The following is a 20,018-nucleotide window of genomic DNA, read 5'->3' as shown; positions in this document are numbered from 1 at the left end:
ATAATTGTTGTACGATAAAGATCTGTATTATACAAACATTCGTAAAAATAATACTCACAATAATACAATAGGTATATTATAACATAAAATATACACATAGATTAAGTTATCCTACACACCCGCTTCTAAGCCATTGTGATTATTATACATTATTGTTATTATTATTATTATTAGGTATATTGTGATCAGCCATGTGGATTTATAGTTCCAATAACAGCATTTACTAATAATTTTGATTTCCATAGCGAAAATATTTTTTAAAAATGTGAGTTTCTATACGTAATAAATAAAGCGTTTCGAAAATCGTTTAGAAAAAAAAAACTTGTCTCCAGCCCAAAAATATATCAATGTTCAAATTCCTATATTATGCAGATTCTGCCGAGCTAATAACTCAATATAACTGACCGGTACTGCGCGGATAAGTTTATAATATCATGAACGATTTACAATTATGTTTATAACACCTGCATGTTCATGATTCAGAATTTTTCATTGACTAAGAATAGTAGTCTGCAGTGGGTCATTGAATTATTGGTATTCCGTGTCCGTGTGTGAATGTGCAGTGCTAGTTCCGATTTTTTAGAGTTATGCTTATAAGTACTTATAGATTTATCAGAGTAATGACTTATGATGTATGAGTTCCGACATTTTTTTAAATAAATTAAAAATTGATCTATAAAAAACCTAATAAAAACACACAACTGTATAATAATAGTTACTAATGGTCAATAAATAATCCAATTGCTGACCATGTTTACCAGGTGCCTGGGTCGTGTGGCCCCTCTTCTGGACGACGATTACCGTACCTAGCCTTTATTATGTAATGGACAGCAAATCGTATTGAATTACCTTTAACTTTTAACTTTTAGTTTTAACACCTTTTAGTACACCTTTTGCTATTTAAAACTAGTACTTGGCTATAAAAGTTGCCTACTTAAGTTAGCTAATCAAAATTATTGATCAATAAATAACATAGACAATTATTTTATTTTATTTTTTTTATTAAATTACAAAAACACGAAATGCATTAAGTAATTTTGTTATTTTTAATAATTTAAAATAAAAATATATAGCATAAAAATCAATACATTCTTAAATTTTCTCAGAACCTAATAGCAATATCAATAATATAATGAAAATAAAAATATTCTTAGTAATATAGGCTGACAAATTGTCTTCGCTCAGAATCGTTTTTGAATTCAAATTTAACACATGCAATTACAATGATTTACTTACTTCATTAGTGCGCAACCTAGGGATGGCCAATAATTGAATGCAGATTTGAAAAGTTATATACATACTAGGGACTGGAACCTTCAGGTTTTTACTGTTCCGGTTCCGGTACCGGTACTTAATTATTTTTATTATAGGGTTCTGGGTTCCGGTTCGGGAATAATATCATTGTATAAGAAAAACAGCGGAGACGGTTTGTCAGTCTCGATATTTTATATTGTTATTATTTATTATAGCCTGTAAGTTGAATTAATATTATAATATTATAATTTTTATTTGTTTCTATGGTGATAATATTGTGAATTGTAAAAGGATATGGTCAAAACTGATAGTTATCTTAATATCTGTTGAAAAACTTAAAATAAACATCCCCTTCAATATCTAATTTTTTTACAGTAAATTTATTTTTAAGAGGTAACTATTAAACATTTCTCACGTAAAATATTTTTAAAAAAGTAATACTTTTTGAATTTAAAATGTTTCTTGTGTTAATGGGATCAATATTTGTTCATCAAAAACATTGATATTTCAATTTTTTTTATAAAATAAAGCAATAGACTTAAATACGCTTTTTTACCATCAACATTTTTCTAGAAATAAGTTCTATAAATTGGCTATTTTAAGTTAGTTATGTTCATTACATTATGCTATGTATGTTATAACTAGAATGATCCTAATGAATCTAGTATGCATAAACTCCCCCAATGTACCTATACAGACATAAACATTTCAAGTAGGTACTTATCTTAATAATTCGGAAAAACTAAAACAAAAAAGTGGGCAAGTACCTAGAACCTGGGTAACCACTCTGCAGTAGGTACAGCTGGAGTCAATAGTGTACCTCGCCTATAAAATATTACAGACTGCGTCGGTGATCTGCCGATGTTATATTTTCGGATCTACATACGCCCAAACGTGTATAAACCACGTAGGTACTTACATAATATAATATTATCATCATTTGATAATAATATGCGATATGCATATATTAATATATTAAATAAATAACGTCAAGTGAGCCCGAATAATAACCCAATTATTATTATTATAATACCCGTGCGATAACGATTAGAACAGACGATAGGCTGCCGATGAAATGATCCAAGATGCATTTCTTTAATTCTCTGGCATCCACCTCCTGTAACTCCAAATTTTGGACTTCCAACTACAGCTCTTGTTTGTGCTGCAACCCCCTAACGATTTACAAGAGCTTTTAATTTGGGGGTGTAGCCGTGTAGGAGAAACGACCGCAGCTTCCCCACTTTCAAATTTTAGACTACTCGTTTGTCTCCATTACGCCATACGTATAATTTACCACCCCTCAGACCGTTGTCCTACGATATTTTCGATTCAAGAGTTGTGAGGAACTTGTCTCATTTCGTCGTGTTTATATTACCGTGTAATAATTATAAAATATCAATATTATTAGCTACATGTGGTTACATGGTAAACAATATTAACATTTACTTGTATTTAATACACACACCGGTAAAATACTATACGTTCACGTGACCAAAACCTCAAAATATTTTTTGAGATTTGTAATTTAACAAAAACACTGTTGGTTAACACTTAACTCACACGAGCATGTTCAGTGAGAAACATAATTTTGTTGAAATAAATAAAACTAAAAATATATTTCTTAACACATAAGTCACATAAGTAACTTCATTATACATTATTAACACATTTTAATAAACAGTATATAAATAATATATAAACAGTTTTTTTTATTTAACAGTTTTTGAAAATATAAGTTGCAAACAACCAAAAATGAAAAAAATCTATTTTAATCTTTGCTGAAAATTACAAAAGTCAATAGAAATGTAGGTAAGTGTATATAAATTTTGAATTTTAATTTTGAACTGTGTGAATTTAGAATCGTTAATTTTACAAATGTTTAAAGTAATAATTTTTAGAATTTTAGAGACACAATAAGCACGGGGGAGTGGTACGTGATGGTGAAGTGTGGGCTACTGGTTACCTCTACACGTTCTCCCGGTCGATCCCACGGGTGGAAGAGTGGAGTCGATGACGCGCTTGCATGTGGGTGGCGACCATCGTGACGGAGGACAAGGCTCGGCCGCGACGGGACGGTTGGCGGCGAGCAGCTAGTGTGCAGGGACGACGACAACGACGAAGTGCTGAAGACGAGACCGTACGACATTATGACAACGACGTCAACGGCGGCGCAGACCAAAAACACTAATCGAGCTATAAGACAGCCATATATTTGCGCATGAGGCCAGTAGGATTATTGTTGGACGAAAACCAGAGAGTATCGGCGGACCACATCGTGGCGATCCTGATACTCTGCGCGGTTTTCGTCCTGGCATGCCGACTCGGCTGTCTCCGGGCCGAGAAGTCGCGCACCGCCGGACCCTGAAACCTTGGAACAGGTTCCGCAGGTCCGCCGCCGAAGCCGTCGCCGGCGAAAACGAGTCGCGTCTTCGTGCACGCGGCCCGCAATCGTCTTCGCATTACAGTTAACCGCCGCCGCCGCCGCCGCCGCCGATCCGCCAGCCGATGGTTTCGAGTGTCGACAACCGCGCGCGAGCTCGCGACGCCGTCGACCACCATCTCGTCTTTTCGCGGAGTTGACCTGCAAAGAACGTAAGGGCGACTTCACGTGGACACAATGTGCTCTTTCACGTACCATTCCCCCGTTTTGCCACTGTCTCGTCTGGCGTTCCTCGGCCGAGGTGCGGGGGCGAAATTCTGCTGGCCATTATTCCCATCCCGGTGCAGTCCGCTTGTTCGTCTCCGGTCTTCGCCTCATCGCTGAGCTCCCGAAGTGCAGCCCGTCCACGCTGTGGTTCTCCACAGGGCTGAACTCCCAAAATCTCGTCTTGGCTGAGGACGGCCGAGTTGACCATCGACACGACGTAGTCGCCTAAATCAGCTCCATCGATCGCCTTCTATCCATTGTCTATGACTTCGGGTTCGTAATCTGTAGAGTATTAGAGTTCAATTTTGGCCATGAGAGCTGCTACTACGTCCATCACGGAAACGTTGAAATAGTCCCTGAGGATCTGGTCATCGTATTCTCGTTGCATGATGGTGCGGAAAACTGTACGTGCTTACTACTAGGAACATAGTTTTTGACTTATTATAAAACAATAAAGTAAAAATTACCTTAGTGCGATATTTTGATTTATAGGATATGTTTTTTAAAAAATAAGTTATTTGAATTTTAGAAACAGATATACTTATATTACATAAATAAATATTTATACGAAAGAGAGTTGTGAAAACTAGTATTGTCTTATAGTTATAATTAAGTTTGAAAGATTTTGGATTTTAAGTATAGTTAGTATATACATTTAATAAATATTTTTTATATACTAATTATACTGTGTTGAAGGTACATGATATTAAATGTGAATATTATAATATTTGGTTATTTGGTATTCCAAAGAACATAAAGTATTCGGAACATGTGTTTTTATAAAATGATACAAAAAAGTCAATTTTGAAAATAATATCAGTTGCGTGGTATTTCCGTGACAGTCACATACTCACATTATATAAATGAGTAAAATAATTAATCATTACAATATTATGATACATGAATTATATAATTATATTAAATTTTTTTTTTTTATTAGGGTTAAGGCTTCGATTACTAGGTCATTAGCCTGTGGTACTGTAGGGGAGGGTTCTGTAGATTTTGTTTACATGTGTGTGTTTGTTTTGGCAGAATTTTTAATTTGGGCACCCGTAGGTACCTGCCATGCCCGGGTGGGGGATGGTGGCACTTGTTCATACTACTTTAATTATAATATTTTATAATGTACGAAGTTACAGGCGCGTTGCTTATGGGGAGTGGGGCATAGTGGCCATGCCCCCCCCCCAGACTTTATAAGCTACCTATTAATAATAATTTCTTTCAAAAATCTGTATAGAAGTTCAGAGTGTTTATAAGTTATAATCATGGCCTACAATTAATTGTACCAGTGTGGATACATGTTTTTCCCTCTGTATAGGCCTGTGTGTGGGTAAGTGGTTAAAAGTAAAAATGGATCAAAAAGATATTGCCCCCCCTCCCGGCCTAGAAGTTGAATCAAATCAGCAACTGAATTTTCAACATGACCTAAATTTATCTGAAATCCTCAAAAACTCTCACAGCAAATTTTAATTAATTTTATAAAACATCCTTATTTTTTTTTATTATAAGAAATATAAAGAATAATATAAAAATAATATAAAAAATTTTTATTCAAAAAACTATAAAATTTCTGAAATCTTAACTGTAGCTAAGCTTTGTCACCCGGTGGGTACTAATAGTTATGTTAGAAATACTGAAAAAATGAATTCACGACAGCGCGGTGGTAAGTTTATTGCATACCCAGTACGCCGTGTGATAATAATTTGTTAGAATAAAATTATAATTTCTGTGCTATAATAATAATATAATCTATATTAAATACGCCATATTTTAAGTTTTAACAATATATTGATATTATAAATAATTAATTATCATCATAATATATAATTTATCATACTTAAAAGATATCAGAAAATCAGGGTCATAATAATTTCGATCAAACGTTTGTGAATATACATATATACATACATATTATTTATTATAATTTCTTTAGGATAGTTATTATGCTTTTTAACGGGTCTATTGAAAAGATATTTCACGATTGTCCATTAGGTAACAGAATAAAGTCATAGACCTTAGTATAATATTAGTATATTATATAATTACACTTTATGGTATCTATTAATATATTTTATAACTTCGGTTTTAAATTGTAAAAAATCAAACTGCCGTAGCTGTGCTTAAATGCTATAATGTTGCGGACCATTTTAAATTAAATGATTTATGCACGGATGAAAATTAAAAATAATAATGGTAATAATAATACGGGTACTATTTACCAAGTAAAATTTGAAAATATTGAGTGTTTCTTCCATTTAACATTTTCTTAGAATAAAATTAAACATTCTTTCAAATTATAAAATTATTTCTTGTATTTTGTGCTCTTTTAAAGTTTAAAGTAGTTTATTTTACTATTAGAGACACTGAAGGTTGATTTAATTTTTCCAAAAACATTGCATTTATATTTTAAAAAAGTAATACTTTTTGGATTTAAAATGTTTCTTGTGTTAATTGGATCAATATTTACTCAACAAAAACATTGATATTTAAAATTATATGATTAATGTACGCATACAAATTAAAAATAATAATGATTTTAATAGTACGGGTACAGTTTAATATAATAATACAATTAGAAAGTTCATATCTGAAATCAAACTACCTACTAAAATATATTCACTGTATGGTTTGACTTTGGCAAAGAATGGCATATTATGTTTAAGTTATTTAAATGTCATTACTTAAATATACTGACTATGAATACTCAAGATGCGTCATCTGCAAATGACGATTTGCAGGCCTATCATACCTACCAACTGAAGTAATTTAGTAACTTGGAATTGAAAAGAATGATATACTGTGAATAAGAAAATTTATCTCGTTGTCTAATACTGATTATAAAATGTTGTTAATATACTTATTTTTTTTTCATTTAACTATTTAAAAAAATTTAAGTGTTATTCTGTATTTTTTTTAACATTTACAGTGGACGTGATGAAGTACTTTTCCCATATAAATGGCATGGATCGAACATTCGATCTTTGGAGATGACTACTGACTAGACATAGCTTTGGTCCGCCAGTACATTTATTATGTGGAAAGCCCTTCATGACAATGCCCTTCACTCTCTGCCACTCACTGACTTTGACAATCCATTCATGGCTTACACCCACATGCAGCTAACACTCAAAAGCCCACAGTCATTCGTTAACCCTCAGCAGTCAGTACCCGTTGTAAACGTTGCTCCTGGACCGGTACTGTGGATGGTACCTAATGCTCCACCGACACCGCTGCATTCGGGAACCCTTCCGCAGATGCCTTCGAAAACCTATGGTACTATAAAACCTGGTATTTTGATTACTGCGTCGAAAAATACGTCTAGTTAAGTATTCAAATACTTTTCAAATACTTTTTGACAAGTGTATTTTAAAATACCTTTTCTTTGATTCTGAATGACGATTCTGAACGGAGACGGTTTGTCAGCCTAGGATATTTTATATAATATTTATATTGTTATTATTTATATGGTAGCCGGTAAGTTGAATTAATATTATTTGCAATTTGCATATTATCATAGGTATTTCAATATTTGAATATAATACATGATAAATTTTAAGTACCCACAAATAATCTTCTTAAATTACAATAAAATAACTAAAATCGTTATTCTTGGTTACTTAATATGTAATTTTATCCAAATTTGAAAATAAAATAACTATAAAACAAACGGTTTTTGACCGTTAGTATAAATACAATTTTAATGACATTTAATACGTAAATGCAGATGACACATTACCTAAAATGCATGTCTACCATGCTGAAGTTTAACTTGAAAATATTATAATAAGCACCTATGTGACATCTAAAATTCTTGAACCAATTAAAGATAATATATTTATTAATTATTTAATTTAATTATTTATTAATCATTTTAAGTATACATTTGTGATAAACGTAAAAGATTTTAATAGGGGGTAGGTATACTAAAAAAAAAGTATTTGTATTTATATTTAAATCCTTTTGAAAGAGAGTATTCGTATTTAAAACACAAATGACACGAAGTATTTAAATACGTATTCTGATTACATTTTAAAAGTATTCTTAACTAAACTGATATTAGACTCCTCCAGTCCTTCCGTTGATTCTAATTTGATCACAAGTGGAAAAATATACTTATTAGTGAGTCATTACCAAGGAGATCCTAAAGTCTGTGGTCCTTAAACTGCCTGGATAGAAGAAAGTAAAAAACTATTTCGCCTACGAAGTGATGCAGTGTTAAAAAATAAATATTACACATGAGAAGAAAGGTTGTATGTTAACGTTAGTAAAAATATGTTTGAAGTTATTGTAAAAAATAAATAAAATTTCAAAAACTTTACTTGAGTAAATATAACATTTTAGTGATGAACTACAATAAAATGATAGATGTAAAGTACCGAGGAAACTTAACAGAGAAATTAAATTTAAAATTTGTTAAATTCACGAAGGACATACAATAAATACGTGGATAGAACTATAGAGGTATTTCGCTTCGCTCCACGCAATACAAATATAACTTTTGTAGTCCTTAGATAAATCGAAAACCTACAACGTCCACACAACTACACAAGCAAAAACCCAATATAAGTTGCCTACCCGGGTAAAAATTGGGCGCCTGAAGTTAGATTAACGCATCCTGTTCAAAATTGAAATTTTTTTTTTTTAAATTCGTAATTCGTTTTAAGGGTATTTTAGTTTATACATTTTAAATATAAAATATGGTCAACGTACATTTTTGTGTACGAAGTATAATGTATGCACATTTTTTTGATCCGGGGCAGATGATATTGTGTGTTTTTTTTTATTATTTATGTCTCTGTCCACACTAATTAACAAAATTTCACTTCCCATTTCGTCCACTCCATGACATCCTTTCACCCCAAGTTAGAGGGTATCCACACTGGTGGGCCTCCTTCCTCACGTTATTCATATTTTATTTATCATAGCCCATACTCTTATTGTGCCTTATTGTGTATTTTATTAATAATAAAAAAAAAAAGGTATTAGTATGTATTAATATGATTACTGGTATGTAAGATTTAAAGAAGGGTATGCCGACACTTGGGTGCAGAAAATTGGGCGCGGGACAATAGGGCGCGGAAAATTGGGTGCGGGACTTTTAGGCGCAATGACAATTGGGTCTAAGACAATTAGGAGCGAATATCAATAGACGGACTAAGGTTTGAAAAATGGTGATATTTTAGTATGGTTAAATATCCAAAGTTGTTCAATGCAATTAAAAATATTATTAGACCTTTTATTATTTTTTTTTCACGTCCGGTTAATAGGCGTTCGGATAATCAGCGTTCTATTGTACTTATCAATATTATTGCCAAAATTCCCAATTACAATACATAAAACACGGATAAGAATTTATAATCTAACAATACGATACGAGTTTTGATACTTATTTAGTATATCACGTTCATGCGCTGGTAACACAATTAAGTGCTAAATAATTTGTGTTATATGAAAGATTTCTTTTTACAATGTGTGAATTCGTTAAAAGTGAAAAGAATACAGACCTGCTAATTTTTAAAGGCTATTTATACAAATTAGAACGCACAACTAATGAAAAAACAATTTGGCGCTGTATTGAAAATAATAGTAAAAAATGTCCGGGTCGAGTACATGTAGAAAAGGGAGAAGTAACAAAAGAAAGTAAGCGTGAACATAACCATCGGCCGGGTCGTTCAAAAATTGAAGCAAAACAGGCTATTGAAAATATGAAAAAAATAGCAAAAGAAACAGAGCTGAGTTCACAAGTAGTTTTGAGTACTATGTCGAAAGAGGTAATTAATTTAAATTATTTTAAACTAATAATTATAAATAACAATTTTAAGTTATTAATTATAAAAATATATGAATAATCGTTTAAATTATCATATAGATAACTGAATCTGTCGCAAGTAAATTACCTGGAATTTCTTCAATGAAAAAAACGATACAACGTATTCGTCAAAAAGAAATTATGGCACCAGCAAATCCTAGAACATTAGATGAGCTAGTAATTCCTGCGGAGTACAAAACAATAACAATTGATGGTAAGCCATTTTTGTTATATGACAGTAACGATGAAAAATCAGGTAAACCGCGAATTTTAATTTATTCGACAGAAGAAAATTTAAATTTGATGACTAATTGTAACAATTGGTATGCAGATGGTACATTCTCTAGTGCACCATCTATTTTTTTACCAACTAAATACCATTCATGGTATACAATACAGTAACGTTTTGTCATTTTTATTCGCTCTCCTTCCAAATAAAACGGAAGAAACTTATGTCCGTTTATTTGAAATAATTTTAAATTTAAAACTGGAACTTAAACCAACAACTTTTATGCTTGATTTCGAGCTTTCAACCATAAATGAAATAAAAAAGGTGTTCCCAAATACGTCATTACATGGATGTTTTTTTCATTATTCGCAAGCTCTATGGAGACATATTCAAGATAGCGGGTTTGCTATTAAATATCGTGAAGAATCTAATTTCGCATTAAACATTAAAAAGTTAAATGCATTATCATTTGTTCCTCCGCATTTGGCAATTAATGCATACGAAGCAATTTTGGAAACTGAGTTTTATATTGAAAATGAAACCTTATTATCAGATTTTTTGGGTTATTTTGAGAGTACGTGGATTGGGAAATTATGTCGTAATAAAAAACGCCGAAATCCCAGATTTCCAATAGAGCTATGGAATTGTTACAATCTCGTTAAATATGATATTCCAAAAACAAACAATTCAGTAGAAGGGTGGCATAATTCATTTAATTCAACATTAAATGCACTCCATCCTTCGATATGGAAGTTTATCGAAGCGCTAAAAAAAGAAGAAAAACTTAATCGTTTAAAAATGCATAAATTGTTGGCTGGAACGGAACCAAGACAAAAACTTTAAAAATATAAAGACACAGCTTCTAGAATTAAAGCAATCTGTAATGATTTTGAAAACCGCAGTATAAATGATTTTTTAAAAGGCATTGCTCAAAATCTATCATAATAAAATAAATGTATTAATAATGTTTAAATGTTTAAGTATAATTTTATGATTTTTTCTTATTTTTATTTTTATTATATATATTATTTTTTTTATTTTATTTTTTTGCTTACAGTTTTTAATTAGTTTAACAGCTTTAATATATCTAATAAAATACTTGTTCATTAAAAAAAAAAAATTATTAATTATAAATTAAATTATTAAAAATTGTGTAGATTTAATATTCTTAAGTAGATATTGCATAATAGTATTGTTTTAATCTGAATTAATAAATAAATGTTCTTGTACCCAAATGTATGGCACCCAATTTTCATTGCGCCCAATTGTCCCGTAACCCAATTTTCCGTGCCCAATTGTCCACGCCCAATTGTCCAGCGCCCAAGTGTCGTACAATCAAAGAAGATGTATTATCAGTTTCAATCATTTGTATTTTTTTTAAATCCAAGCAATACCTATTTTACTATTAAATATCTGTCTCTCAATAATTACGTAATTACCTATAAGAAATCTATTTATTTTATAGTAATATTTTACATTTAAAATTTAAGTTATATAAGCTTATTTAAAATATTGGGTGGTTGTGGTGCAATTTTTGAAGTATTTATTTCCACGACAGAATTCAAGGGAATGAGTATGGTAAAACAGCACCAACTTATTACCGAAGTATATACCTAACTATTATTGATATAAATTATAAACCAAGCATGTATACAGAAAATAATTCTAAGAGGGAGGCGTGTGTTTATAACTAAATTAAATTTCAAATTAACCATAAATAGCCTTGTTAAGAAAAAAAAAAAAAAAATGTTTTTGAAATATTTCGAAGGATTGAACCCTTCTTTACCTATTCTGTTTATGGGCCTGTTATTAATTATAATTTATAATCATATAGAAACCTATACTTTTCCTAATATTTAAATTAATTATAGTAACAATTTTTTGGTTATTGATAACCTCCTTAGATGGCATTTAAAATATATTTATTTTTTTTTGGTATGGGAACCTCCATTTTTTTACTAAAAACTCTTGTTTTCGATACCAAAAGAAAATTATTAACCAATTGAAAAGTTTGTAATAGTATTTAATATATTCAATATTGTGTCACATCGATATACTTATACATTTAATTCTTATGTATTTTGAACTTTATACATTTAATGCAACAATTTACAATAGGTGTTAATTAAAAAAAGTAATTTTTATATTATTTGTTTCAGGTTTTAAAAGATGAAATTAAGTCAATGCATGGAACACGAATACATACAGAAATACCTGTTGAAAATAACAAATAGAATTAATTATGTATAATAAAAAGAAAATAGTTATTGTAAAATAGAAAATGACATTTCTGTTGTATACATTTTTTTCATTATGAATAATATGCTTCATATGCGAGGGGCCGAGGGCCATTAGCTGTTTAATGTTCATTAATTTTGTACCATTATTATAATACCATCCATACTCTGTCTCAAAAGAGAACAATCTCGCTTTGTGCTTTGTGAATGATGTGATTGGCGAGTTCAGAACCACTTTAACACTAAGTTGTTGGTAGGAGAAGCAAAGCACTGACTAAAATTTTTGTAATTTAGAATATATTAATATATTTTATAAGTGTACACAATGACATTTTCAAATGTAATTTTTTTGACAAAAATTAATTTAACCCACTTTAGTAGATTTTTACTAAAGCCTAATACGGAAATGAATTACTTTAATCACAATAATACCATAAAATATACCTACTTAGTAATATTATAGGCTGATAGGCAGTCTTCACTCAGAATCGTTTTTCATATACAATGATTTATATCATTGAATTCAAATTTTACACCATCGATTACATTGACCCATTTAGGCCACTCGTAACCAACTGTACAGCAGAGTGACATCCACTTACCTGCTTTTTTATTATTTGTGTGTCATCACTTTTGGGGTAGTGAAAATGCTTTGATATTTTACATCAGCATCTTTTCTGATACCTACTTGGTAGGAACAGTTGTTACTTTGTGGGGTCAAAAGTATAATTAAACTATAAAGTACTACTATTTTTTAAAATACCATTTCGTACAATAAAATTTATTATACACGTAAAAGTCCCATGGTCAAGTCTATGGTTATCTTTTAATTATTATACGTTCACCTGACTAAAAATATCTATCATTATTATAATATTTTATTGATATATTTAATGCGTGACAAAAACATTGCTATAGTAGTTAATACTTTGCATTGGTCCTCACAGGGGCATGTTCAGTGGAGCCCATTATTCTGTTGAAATAAATAAATATACAAATACACTCTAATACGTAAAAAAGAAACAATATTTTGTTTTAGAATAGACAATTTTATTGTGTATTAAGTTATTAACAAATGTAATTTTAAGGTCTGAAGTACAATCAAAATGGATTGACGGCTCAAAATGGCCTAATTTTAAGCAGCCGAGTCCGCGCCGAGTCGTCTTGATGGTCTCGCGTGTCGGCAACCGCGAGCGCGCGACGCTGGCAACTGCGATCTCGTCTTTCTGCGGGTGGCCGGAAAACGTATAGGGTGACTTACCGCCGGACACCATAAAGTGCTCTTTCACGTACCACTCCCCCGTCGCCGCCGTCTTGTCATGGTGTCTTCGTCTGGGGAGAGGGGACGACTACACTGCCGGCGTCAAGATTTCCGGCAACAACCACACAGCAGCAGGCGCTTTGCGCTCTTCCACGTGGCGGCGATAAACCGCCTCGTCCTACCACGTGTCTTGATCTGAACTGCTGCAGTGGTTGTCCCCGGTTCTATCTCCCATTTCAGTGTAGTCGTGTCCTCTTCTTCCACAGACGGAATTGTGTCTGCCTTTTGATGGTCAACTTGCATGCAATCGCCGGCCTGCCGCAGATCCGGTACTGCGGCTGCAGCGTCACCGCTGCCTTTCTCGATCGCAATGCCTTCGGCGACACCATCATTTTCACCAAACAACCATTTAATATCTTGTAGAATTGCCTGCTCTTCGTCCTCGGGTGTTCGCTCTAAAACTTTAACTTCCGGTGTGAATCCTTCGTCCTCTATTGCCATGACCCATGTTTCGACGCGTTCTACGACATGAATCATTACAATCTCTTCCACGAAGTCGCTAGTGATGGCCATTTTGATTTTTGGTATACTCAGGTCAGACGTTAAATTGCAAGTGAACTCGAAGTTCAATACAAAATCAGTTTGCTCGAAAAATTCAAGCATTTCCCAGACGACGGGTACACAGCGACGCGAGTATGGTCGTTGCGAAGTCGTTTGTTCTAATCAACAATCGTTAGGATTTTGGGCCCGTTTATTTTTCCAAGACCATTATTAATGATATATACGCGTTGTTATAATATATTAAACTATAATATTTGAACAAGGATTTGTGTTTTGATTCGTATTAATGTATTATACACTGCAGAACTGCAGTGCTCATTTTATACTTTCACGTTAAGTATTTTAGATTCTGAGTGAAACAATAGATGTACATTGATTTTACAATGGTGTGTGTTTTTTTTTGTGTATACTTAAAATGATTCAATCTTCAATTCTAAGGGACAAGGGTGATTTCTGATACGAAATTGTATTTAGTCGGAGCCCATTGAGAGATCTGTATTGAAATTTATTTTTACCTACCTGTCATCGTTTATCTATTATCTGCAGTTAGAACTTGGAATAGTTCAATAATTCCATGAGATATTTATTCTTTATATTAAAATATAAAATATTAGTTTAATTAGTATTTCTGGCGCGTCGTCACTGAGCTAAACATAACTTATAATTAAATCGTATTCGCTAATTTATATGTTAGTATTATCCGTTCACTATAACCCATATATTGATTTCTTTACCATGTTTAATTAAGGTTAAAATAATTGTTTTTGCCAACCTTGGACCTACTAACACCCCTTTTATTTACCTTTATGGAAAAAAGAAAGCATTTTGTTTTATATAATATTCCTGTGTACATATTCAAATGTCTAGGCACAAATCGCCATGAATTTATTTTATTTTATTGTGTCTGCGCGAATCGCCGTAATATTATAATTTATAATATTATTCTTATTATTGTATTGCAATCCGCTAATCACCTTGTGACTTTGTATTATAATTTATAACCGGCGCACATAAGGCCAATTAACTATATTACGACGCCAAAAATATAAAACGAATTTTTTTTGAAATTCTGATTTAAAATGCTTTTAAAAAGACTTTTTCATAATTATCTTAAAAAAATAGTTAATTAGTGTTCGTTGCAGTTGGGTACGAATGTTATTAGTATTATAAATAAAAATAATATACATTTAATAATTTCTGTATTTTAAATCAATGATATCGATAAGTAATACGTATATAAATTATATTTTACAATCAGACATTATTCTACATCACGATTTAAGATAGTATGGTTGCACAACGACCACGATTTAAGATATAGTATATCTTAAATCGTGGGCACGTCCAGGCAGTTCCCTTTTTGAATCGACCGGTGTCGCCGTTTTTTGCACCGTGTCCCGACAATCGAACTCACGACCACGTTTTTTGTAAAGGACCGGCGACGCCGTCTTGCCGCCGTGTTCCTCAGTACAACCGACACCGTCCACATATATTTTGTTCTATATTAATGTATTTGCCTTTAAATTATATTAACCGTAATTAATCTGAATTTAACCGTTGTTTACATTTATCCCGACACCGAGCCGTTTTCTACCGTAGTTAGAACTCAGTTACCCATTATAAATTATTATAAATGTATAATTTATTCTACGTGATATTGTATAATATCCTATTATAGCTGTGGGTATTAATACCTCCCTAATATTGTTGAATTGCACTTTTTTGTGACTCGGTAAAACAACTTGTTGTTTTCATCTTTGATCTACGCTTCCTGTTATTTAGGCTTATATTAATACCTACCTTTCTACTCATTAATCATACTATGTATAATTTATTATTTTACTTATTTTATTTAAAATAGGTCTAAGAAGATGAGAGAGAAAGATGTAGAGATAAACATTTGTCCATGATTATTTACCTCACAGATACAGTTAACAAAAAAATAGTTTATTATCTAATAGCTTTAAGTGAAACTCTGGGAGAGTTGGACTCGCTGAGAGTGGGTACCAATTTTGGAGACAATGTCGTTGGAATTATAAAAGTCGCAAAAGCTGTAAGACGAAAGTTTAAGATTTGTGATAAGGATAGTGATATGGATTGGAGATAAGGCTTGGCGCTTTGGCGGGAATGTTTAAAAGTTTGAGCGTCGAGCAATCGGCCGTCACGAACGTTGTAAATGGATAGGCTGGATACGATCTCCAGGATCATCTCCCGTTTCTCCGCTGCTTTTGGTTGTTAAAATTGTTAAAAAGTGTAGAGTCGATAGGTTTATTTGATTGTCTATAACTCCATTTTTCGAGAGTTGACCCACTTCCGCGCATGCATACTGAGCCGCCGGAACGTTCAGACCCCCTAGGCAGCAGACCGGCGGTCTGTGATTGGTCGGCGGTGTTCGGTGACCGACGGCGCTTGTCGTAGTAGGCAGCTGCCGCCGTGTATACAGAATGTTACAAAATCATTGTTACGAAAATTACGATTATACGTCTATTATATTATACGTTGTACGGTACGCATGGCAGCTGCAAATTCAATATGACCCTAACACTGTATTCAATGTATTACTTAACCAAAATACTTACTGTTTATAATATTATAAGTATAATATAAGGTATGCTGTACAGATACGTAAGAAGACAATTACGATTATAATGTACTTAATATAAAATGTTTAATTTTGATTTCATCATATATACAAATAATTACAAAAAAATTTAAAAAATGGGTCAATCAGAGTCAGACTCTGATTCAGAAGATGTATTTCCAACAGTTAATGTAACATTTTGTGTCTCCGCTTCAAACACCTCGTCAATAATGTTATCAATTTCCCAAAATTTATTTTCTTCCGTTGTTGTGTGTTTGATAATGTTCTTCCACATATCAGCATCAACCCTTTGTATGCCCTCTATCAAAAGATTTTTTACATCAGGTAGTTTGAACGTTGTGTTGTTCATCCTGACATGATGCTTAACCGATGACCATGCTAGCTCAATCGGATTCAGTTCACAATGGTATGGTGGCAATCGTAAAATAGTTTTATTTTGTGCTTTGGCGATTTCGTCAATAACATATTTGTCATTTAGTGGCTTAATTTTTTTTACGACGTCTAAAAGCTCTCGTACTATCATAGTTCTGTCCACCACTTCCCCTTTATCCTCTAACCACTGTATAATATCGGCCTTCTTTGTAGACGATGTTGGTGCTTTGTCCAATTTAACCGAGTGATACGACGCATTGTCCATAACAATAACACAGTTGTCTTTTAACCGAGGTAGAATATTTTCCATCCACTCGCAAAATGTTTGTCCGTTCATCTCGTCGTGGTAATCGCGGGTGTTCTTCTTGAATTCAAAACACAATAATCCATTGTCAACAAAACCGTCTTCGGACCCTATATGTAGTACAATAAGACGCTTGCCTTTTCCAGACGGATTTACGGAACCGGTCGACATTCCCTTTAGAAATGCGTCACGGTGAGATGTGATTGTTGTATCACGCCATTCGTAGTTTGGGCAGTCACCAGCATCCACCCAGGTTTCGTCTAAGTAGTATATATGACGACCCTCCTCACGAAAACTACGTATCGATCTTAAATAGCGTCTTCGCCAGAGTATCAATTCGGTTTTTTCAGTTAGAGCACTATTACGACCTTTCTTAACGTAATGAAATTTTAATTCTTTCAACAACTTAAATATTGTACTACGCGATACTGTTGGCAAATGATTATCATCGGACACAACTTTGTATATTTTATCTAAAGTAGGGATTTCGCGTCGAAACCAAATGCTGTGTACGTGCCTACGTACTGCATTCCGTGCGAAATCGTCGAATGTATCTGTCATTTGTGCTCTTACTTTGGTTCGTTTAGGAGATTTCACCGTATTACTTGTATTGTATTCCTTGATGGTTCTGTGTACTGTTGATTCACCAATGCCCATTTCTTTTGAAATAATCGTCCTCATTTGCCTCAATGACATATTCGGATCTTTCTGAATGTTTGCCTTGTACATATTGACAATGAGTAACCTCTCACGTGAACCGACAATCTAAAAGAAAAAAAAGAAAAATTTTAAATAAAAAAATGTATGTTATAACTTACTATAATAATTGTATTTCATATTATAATAGGTACTTACTTTTCCGCGTTGATTCTTTCTTATTGGTGATACTAATGGTAATTCTGCTACGCCTTCAATTCCCTGATCATCACTACTGTCCATAGCGAATTATATTGATGAAAAAATAACGTAAAAAGAATGAAATCAAAATCGTTGGGAGGAGTGCACGTTCGCGGAGGTAGCGTCGGAACGTTGTGAATGCAATCACTATGTAGTATGTTGGCACCAGCTGCCGCCGCGACAATCGCCACCAGCGCTCAAACGAGCGGTGGCATGCGCGGCCGCGACCGGTTTTCGTCGGGCGAGTGGGTCAACTCTCGAAAAATAGAGTAGCTATCAGTCATAAGATCACATATGTAGGCGATCCGACTGCGTCGGATCGCGGACTGTATGCGAAGCGTATATCACCAGGTATGCAATCCACCTGCGGTGGATTGCGGACCCCGTTAGTTGCGTAGATAGGTGAATAATCGAAAAAATAGTTGGACCCCTTGACCGTGTTAGTTGTAAGTGAGTACCGATTTTGGAGACACATTCGAATTATAAATGCCGCACTTATACATATAGAAGGTGATAAGAATTTCTGATATGGCCTGGCTCTTTAGCGGTCTCGTTTCGAAGGTGGGAACGTTTGACAGTCAAGATTCAGTGTCTAGAAATCTCCCATGGCCCATGAAAACCAGCAATTCAATGATGATACTATCCCCCAGCGTATGTCCGGTGCTTTTTTTGTACGTGTAAGAAAATGTTAATTCGAAAATCTGCATGTTAGAGTGTCCAGCAAATCAGTCATTACCCATCTAAGACAAAACAAAAATAAGCAATCCACCTGCGGCGGATAGCAGACCCGACGTTGGGCGGCTATAATAAAATAGATTCTAGCATTACTACTATTATAATTTAGTAATATCTAATATTATAATCTTGTATATTATTTAACAGCTGAATTTTTAAAAACATGTCATATTAACAGGTAATAACTCGGTAAGTTATGGAATAATTTTTAATATTATGAAATCGTATTTCTAATAAATATTTTATTAATTTATTGTTAAGTACTACATACTTTATTTAGTTTTTATTTTGTTTAAAAGAGGCAAATAAAGGTATGATTTTTGTTATTTTGTATTTATAGTGGCAATAAATATATTATTAATATAATAATATAGAAATAAATACAGAAAAAAAAAATAATGAATTATTACCACTAAAAACTATACGTCATAATAAATGCAAAAAAAAACAAAGCATTATCAATTTCAATATTATCAATTTTAAGAGCATCTTAATCTTTCAGTCGGCAAGTCGATGGGACTACGGAAGTCTTATTTTGTACACTCTATTATTATTTATTATCATTGAAATAATATTCTTAAAATAAAAGTTCAATATAAGTTGATCAAACGTATATATCTACGTATTTAAATTCATATACAAATACCAATCATATAACTATTACAAATTGAATACGTAGGTACATAATATAATATAAAATATGGTGCCTATAATTATATAACGTTGTTACTACACTGCCTTTATATATAAAATTACCATAACATTATCTTAATAAAAAACCATTAGGTACCTTTTTACCACAAAATAATTTTGCCTTAATGATTAAATCAATATTAGCAGTTGGCAGTTGCGTGTAAAAATATATTTATATTTTCGTTCTTGATGAAATTAATGTAGGTATATTTTTAATGATACACTTAACTACAATATACAAAACCATAAGACACGATATATACTTATTACATGTTTCATATATTTACACCGAAAGCCTTGTATATAAAATTTTGAAGATTGTCAATGAAATCATTTTAATTATGTTCATTATAAAATATTATATATGTTAAGTATTATTATATGTCACTGTAATAATTTAAACAATTAGCATAAATA

At 32.5% G+C, this 20,018-nt stretch overlaps 3 protein-coding genes across 3 annotated transcripts; 2 read left to right on the top strand and 1 right to left on the bottom strand.

The window, feature by feature from the left end:
• The first annotated feature begins 9,369 nt into the window (after nucleotides 1–9,369).
• On the top strand, nucleotides 9,370–10,112 carry LOC132946604 (uncharacterized). Its single transcript, XM_061016652.1, has 3 exons — nucleotides 9,370–9,672; nucleotides 9,771–9,966; nucleotides 10,042–10,112. The coding sequence occupies exons 1-3, from the start codon at nucleotides 9,370–9,372 to the stop codon at nucleotides 10,110–10,112; spliced, it is 570 nt and encodes a 189-aa protein (XP_060872635.1).
• A 109-nt stretch (nucleotides 10,113–10,221) lies between these two features.
• Nucleotides 10,222–10,782, top strand: LOC132946603 (uncharacterized). Its single transcript, XM_061016651.1, has one exon. It carries the CDS (start codon nucleotides 10,222–10,224, stop codon nucleotides 10,780–10,782), a length of 561 nt encoding a protein of 186 aa, XP_060872634.1.
• A 5,902-nt stretch (nucleotides 10,783–16,684) lies between these two features.
• On the bottom strand, nucleotides 16,685–18,301 carry LOC132947190 (uncharacterized). Its single transcript, XM_061017400.1, has 2 exons — nucleotides 18,132–18,301; nucleotides 16,685–18,041 (listed from the first exon to the last, which is right to left on the bottom strand). The coding sequence occupies exons 1-2, from the start codon at nucleotides 18,213–18,215 to the stop codon at nucleotides 16,722–16,724; spliced, it is 1,404 nt and encodes a 467-aa protein (XP_060873383.1). The 5' UTR covers nucleotides 18,216–18,301; the 3' UTR covers nucleotides 16,685–16,721.
• Nucleotides 18,302–20,018: the final 1,717 nt, after the last annotated feature.

The sequence above is a fragment of the Metopolophium dirhodum genome, chromosome 6 (assembly GCF_019925205.1).
Source record: "Metopolophium dirhodum isolate CAU chromosome 6, ASM1992520v1, whole genome shotgun sequence".
NCBI lineage: Eukaryota > Metazoa > Arthropoda > Insecta > Hemiptera > Aphididae > Metopolophium > Metopolophium dirhodum.
The sequence above is the reverse complement of the archived record's forward strand: the minus strand, read 5'-3'. Positions and strand labels throughout refer to the sequence as shown.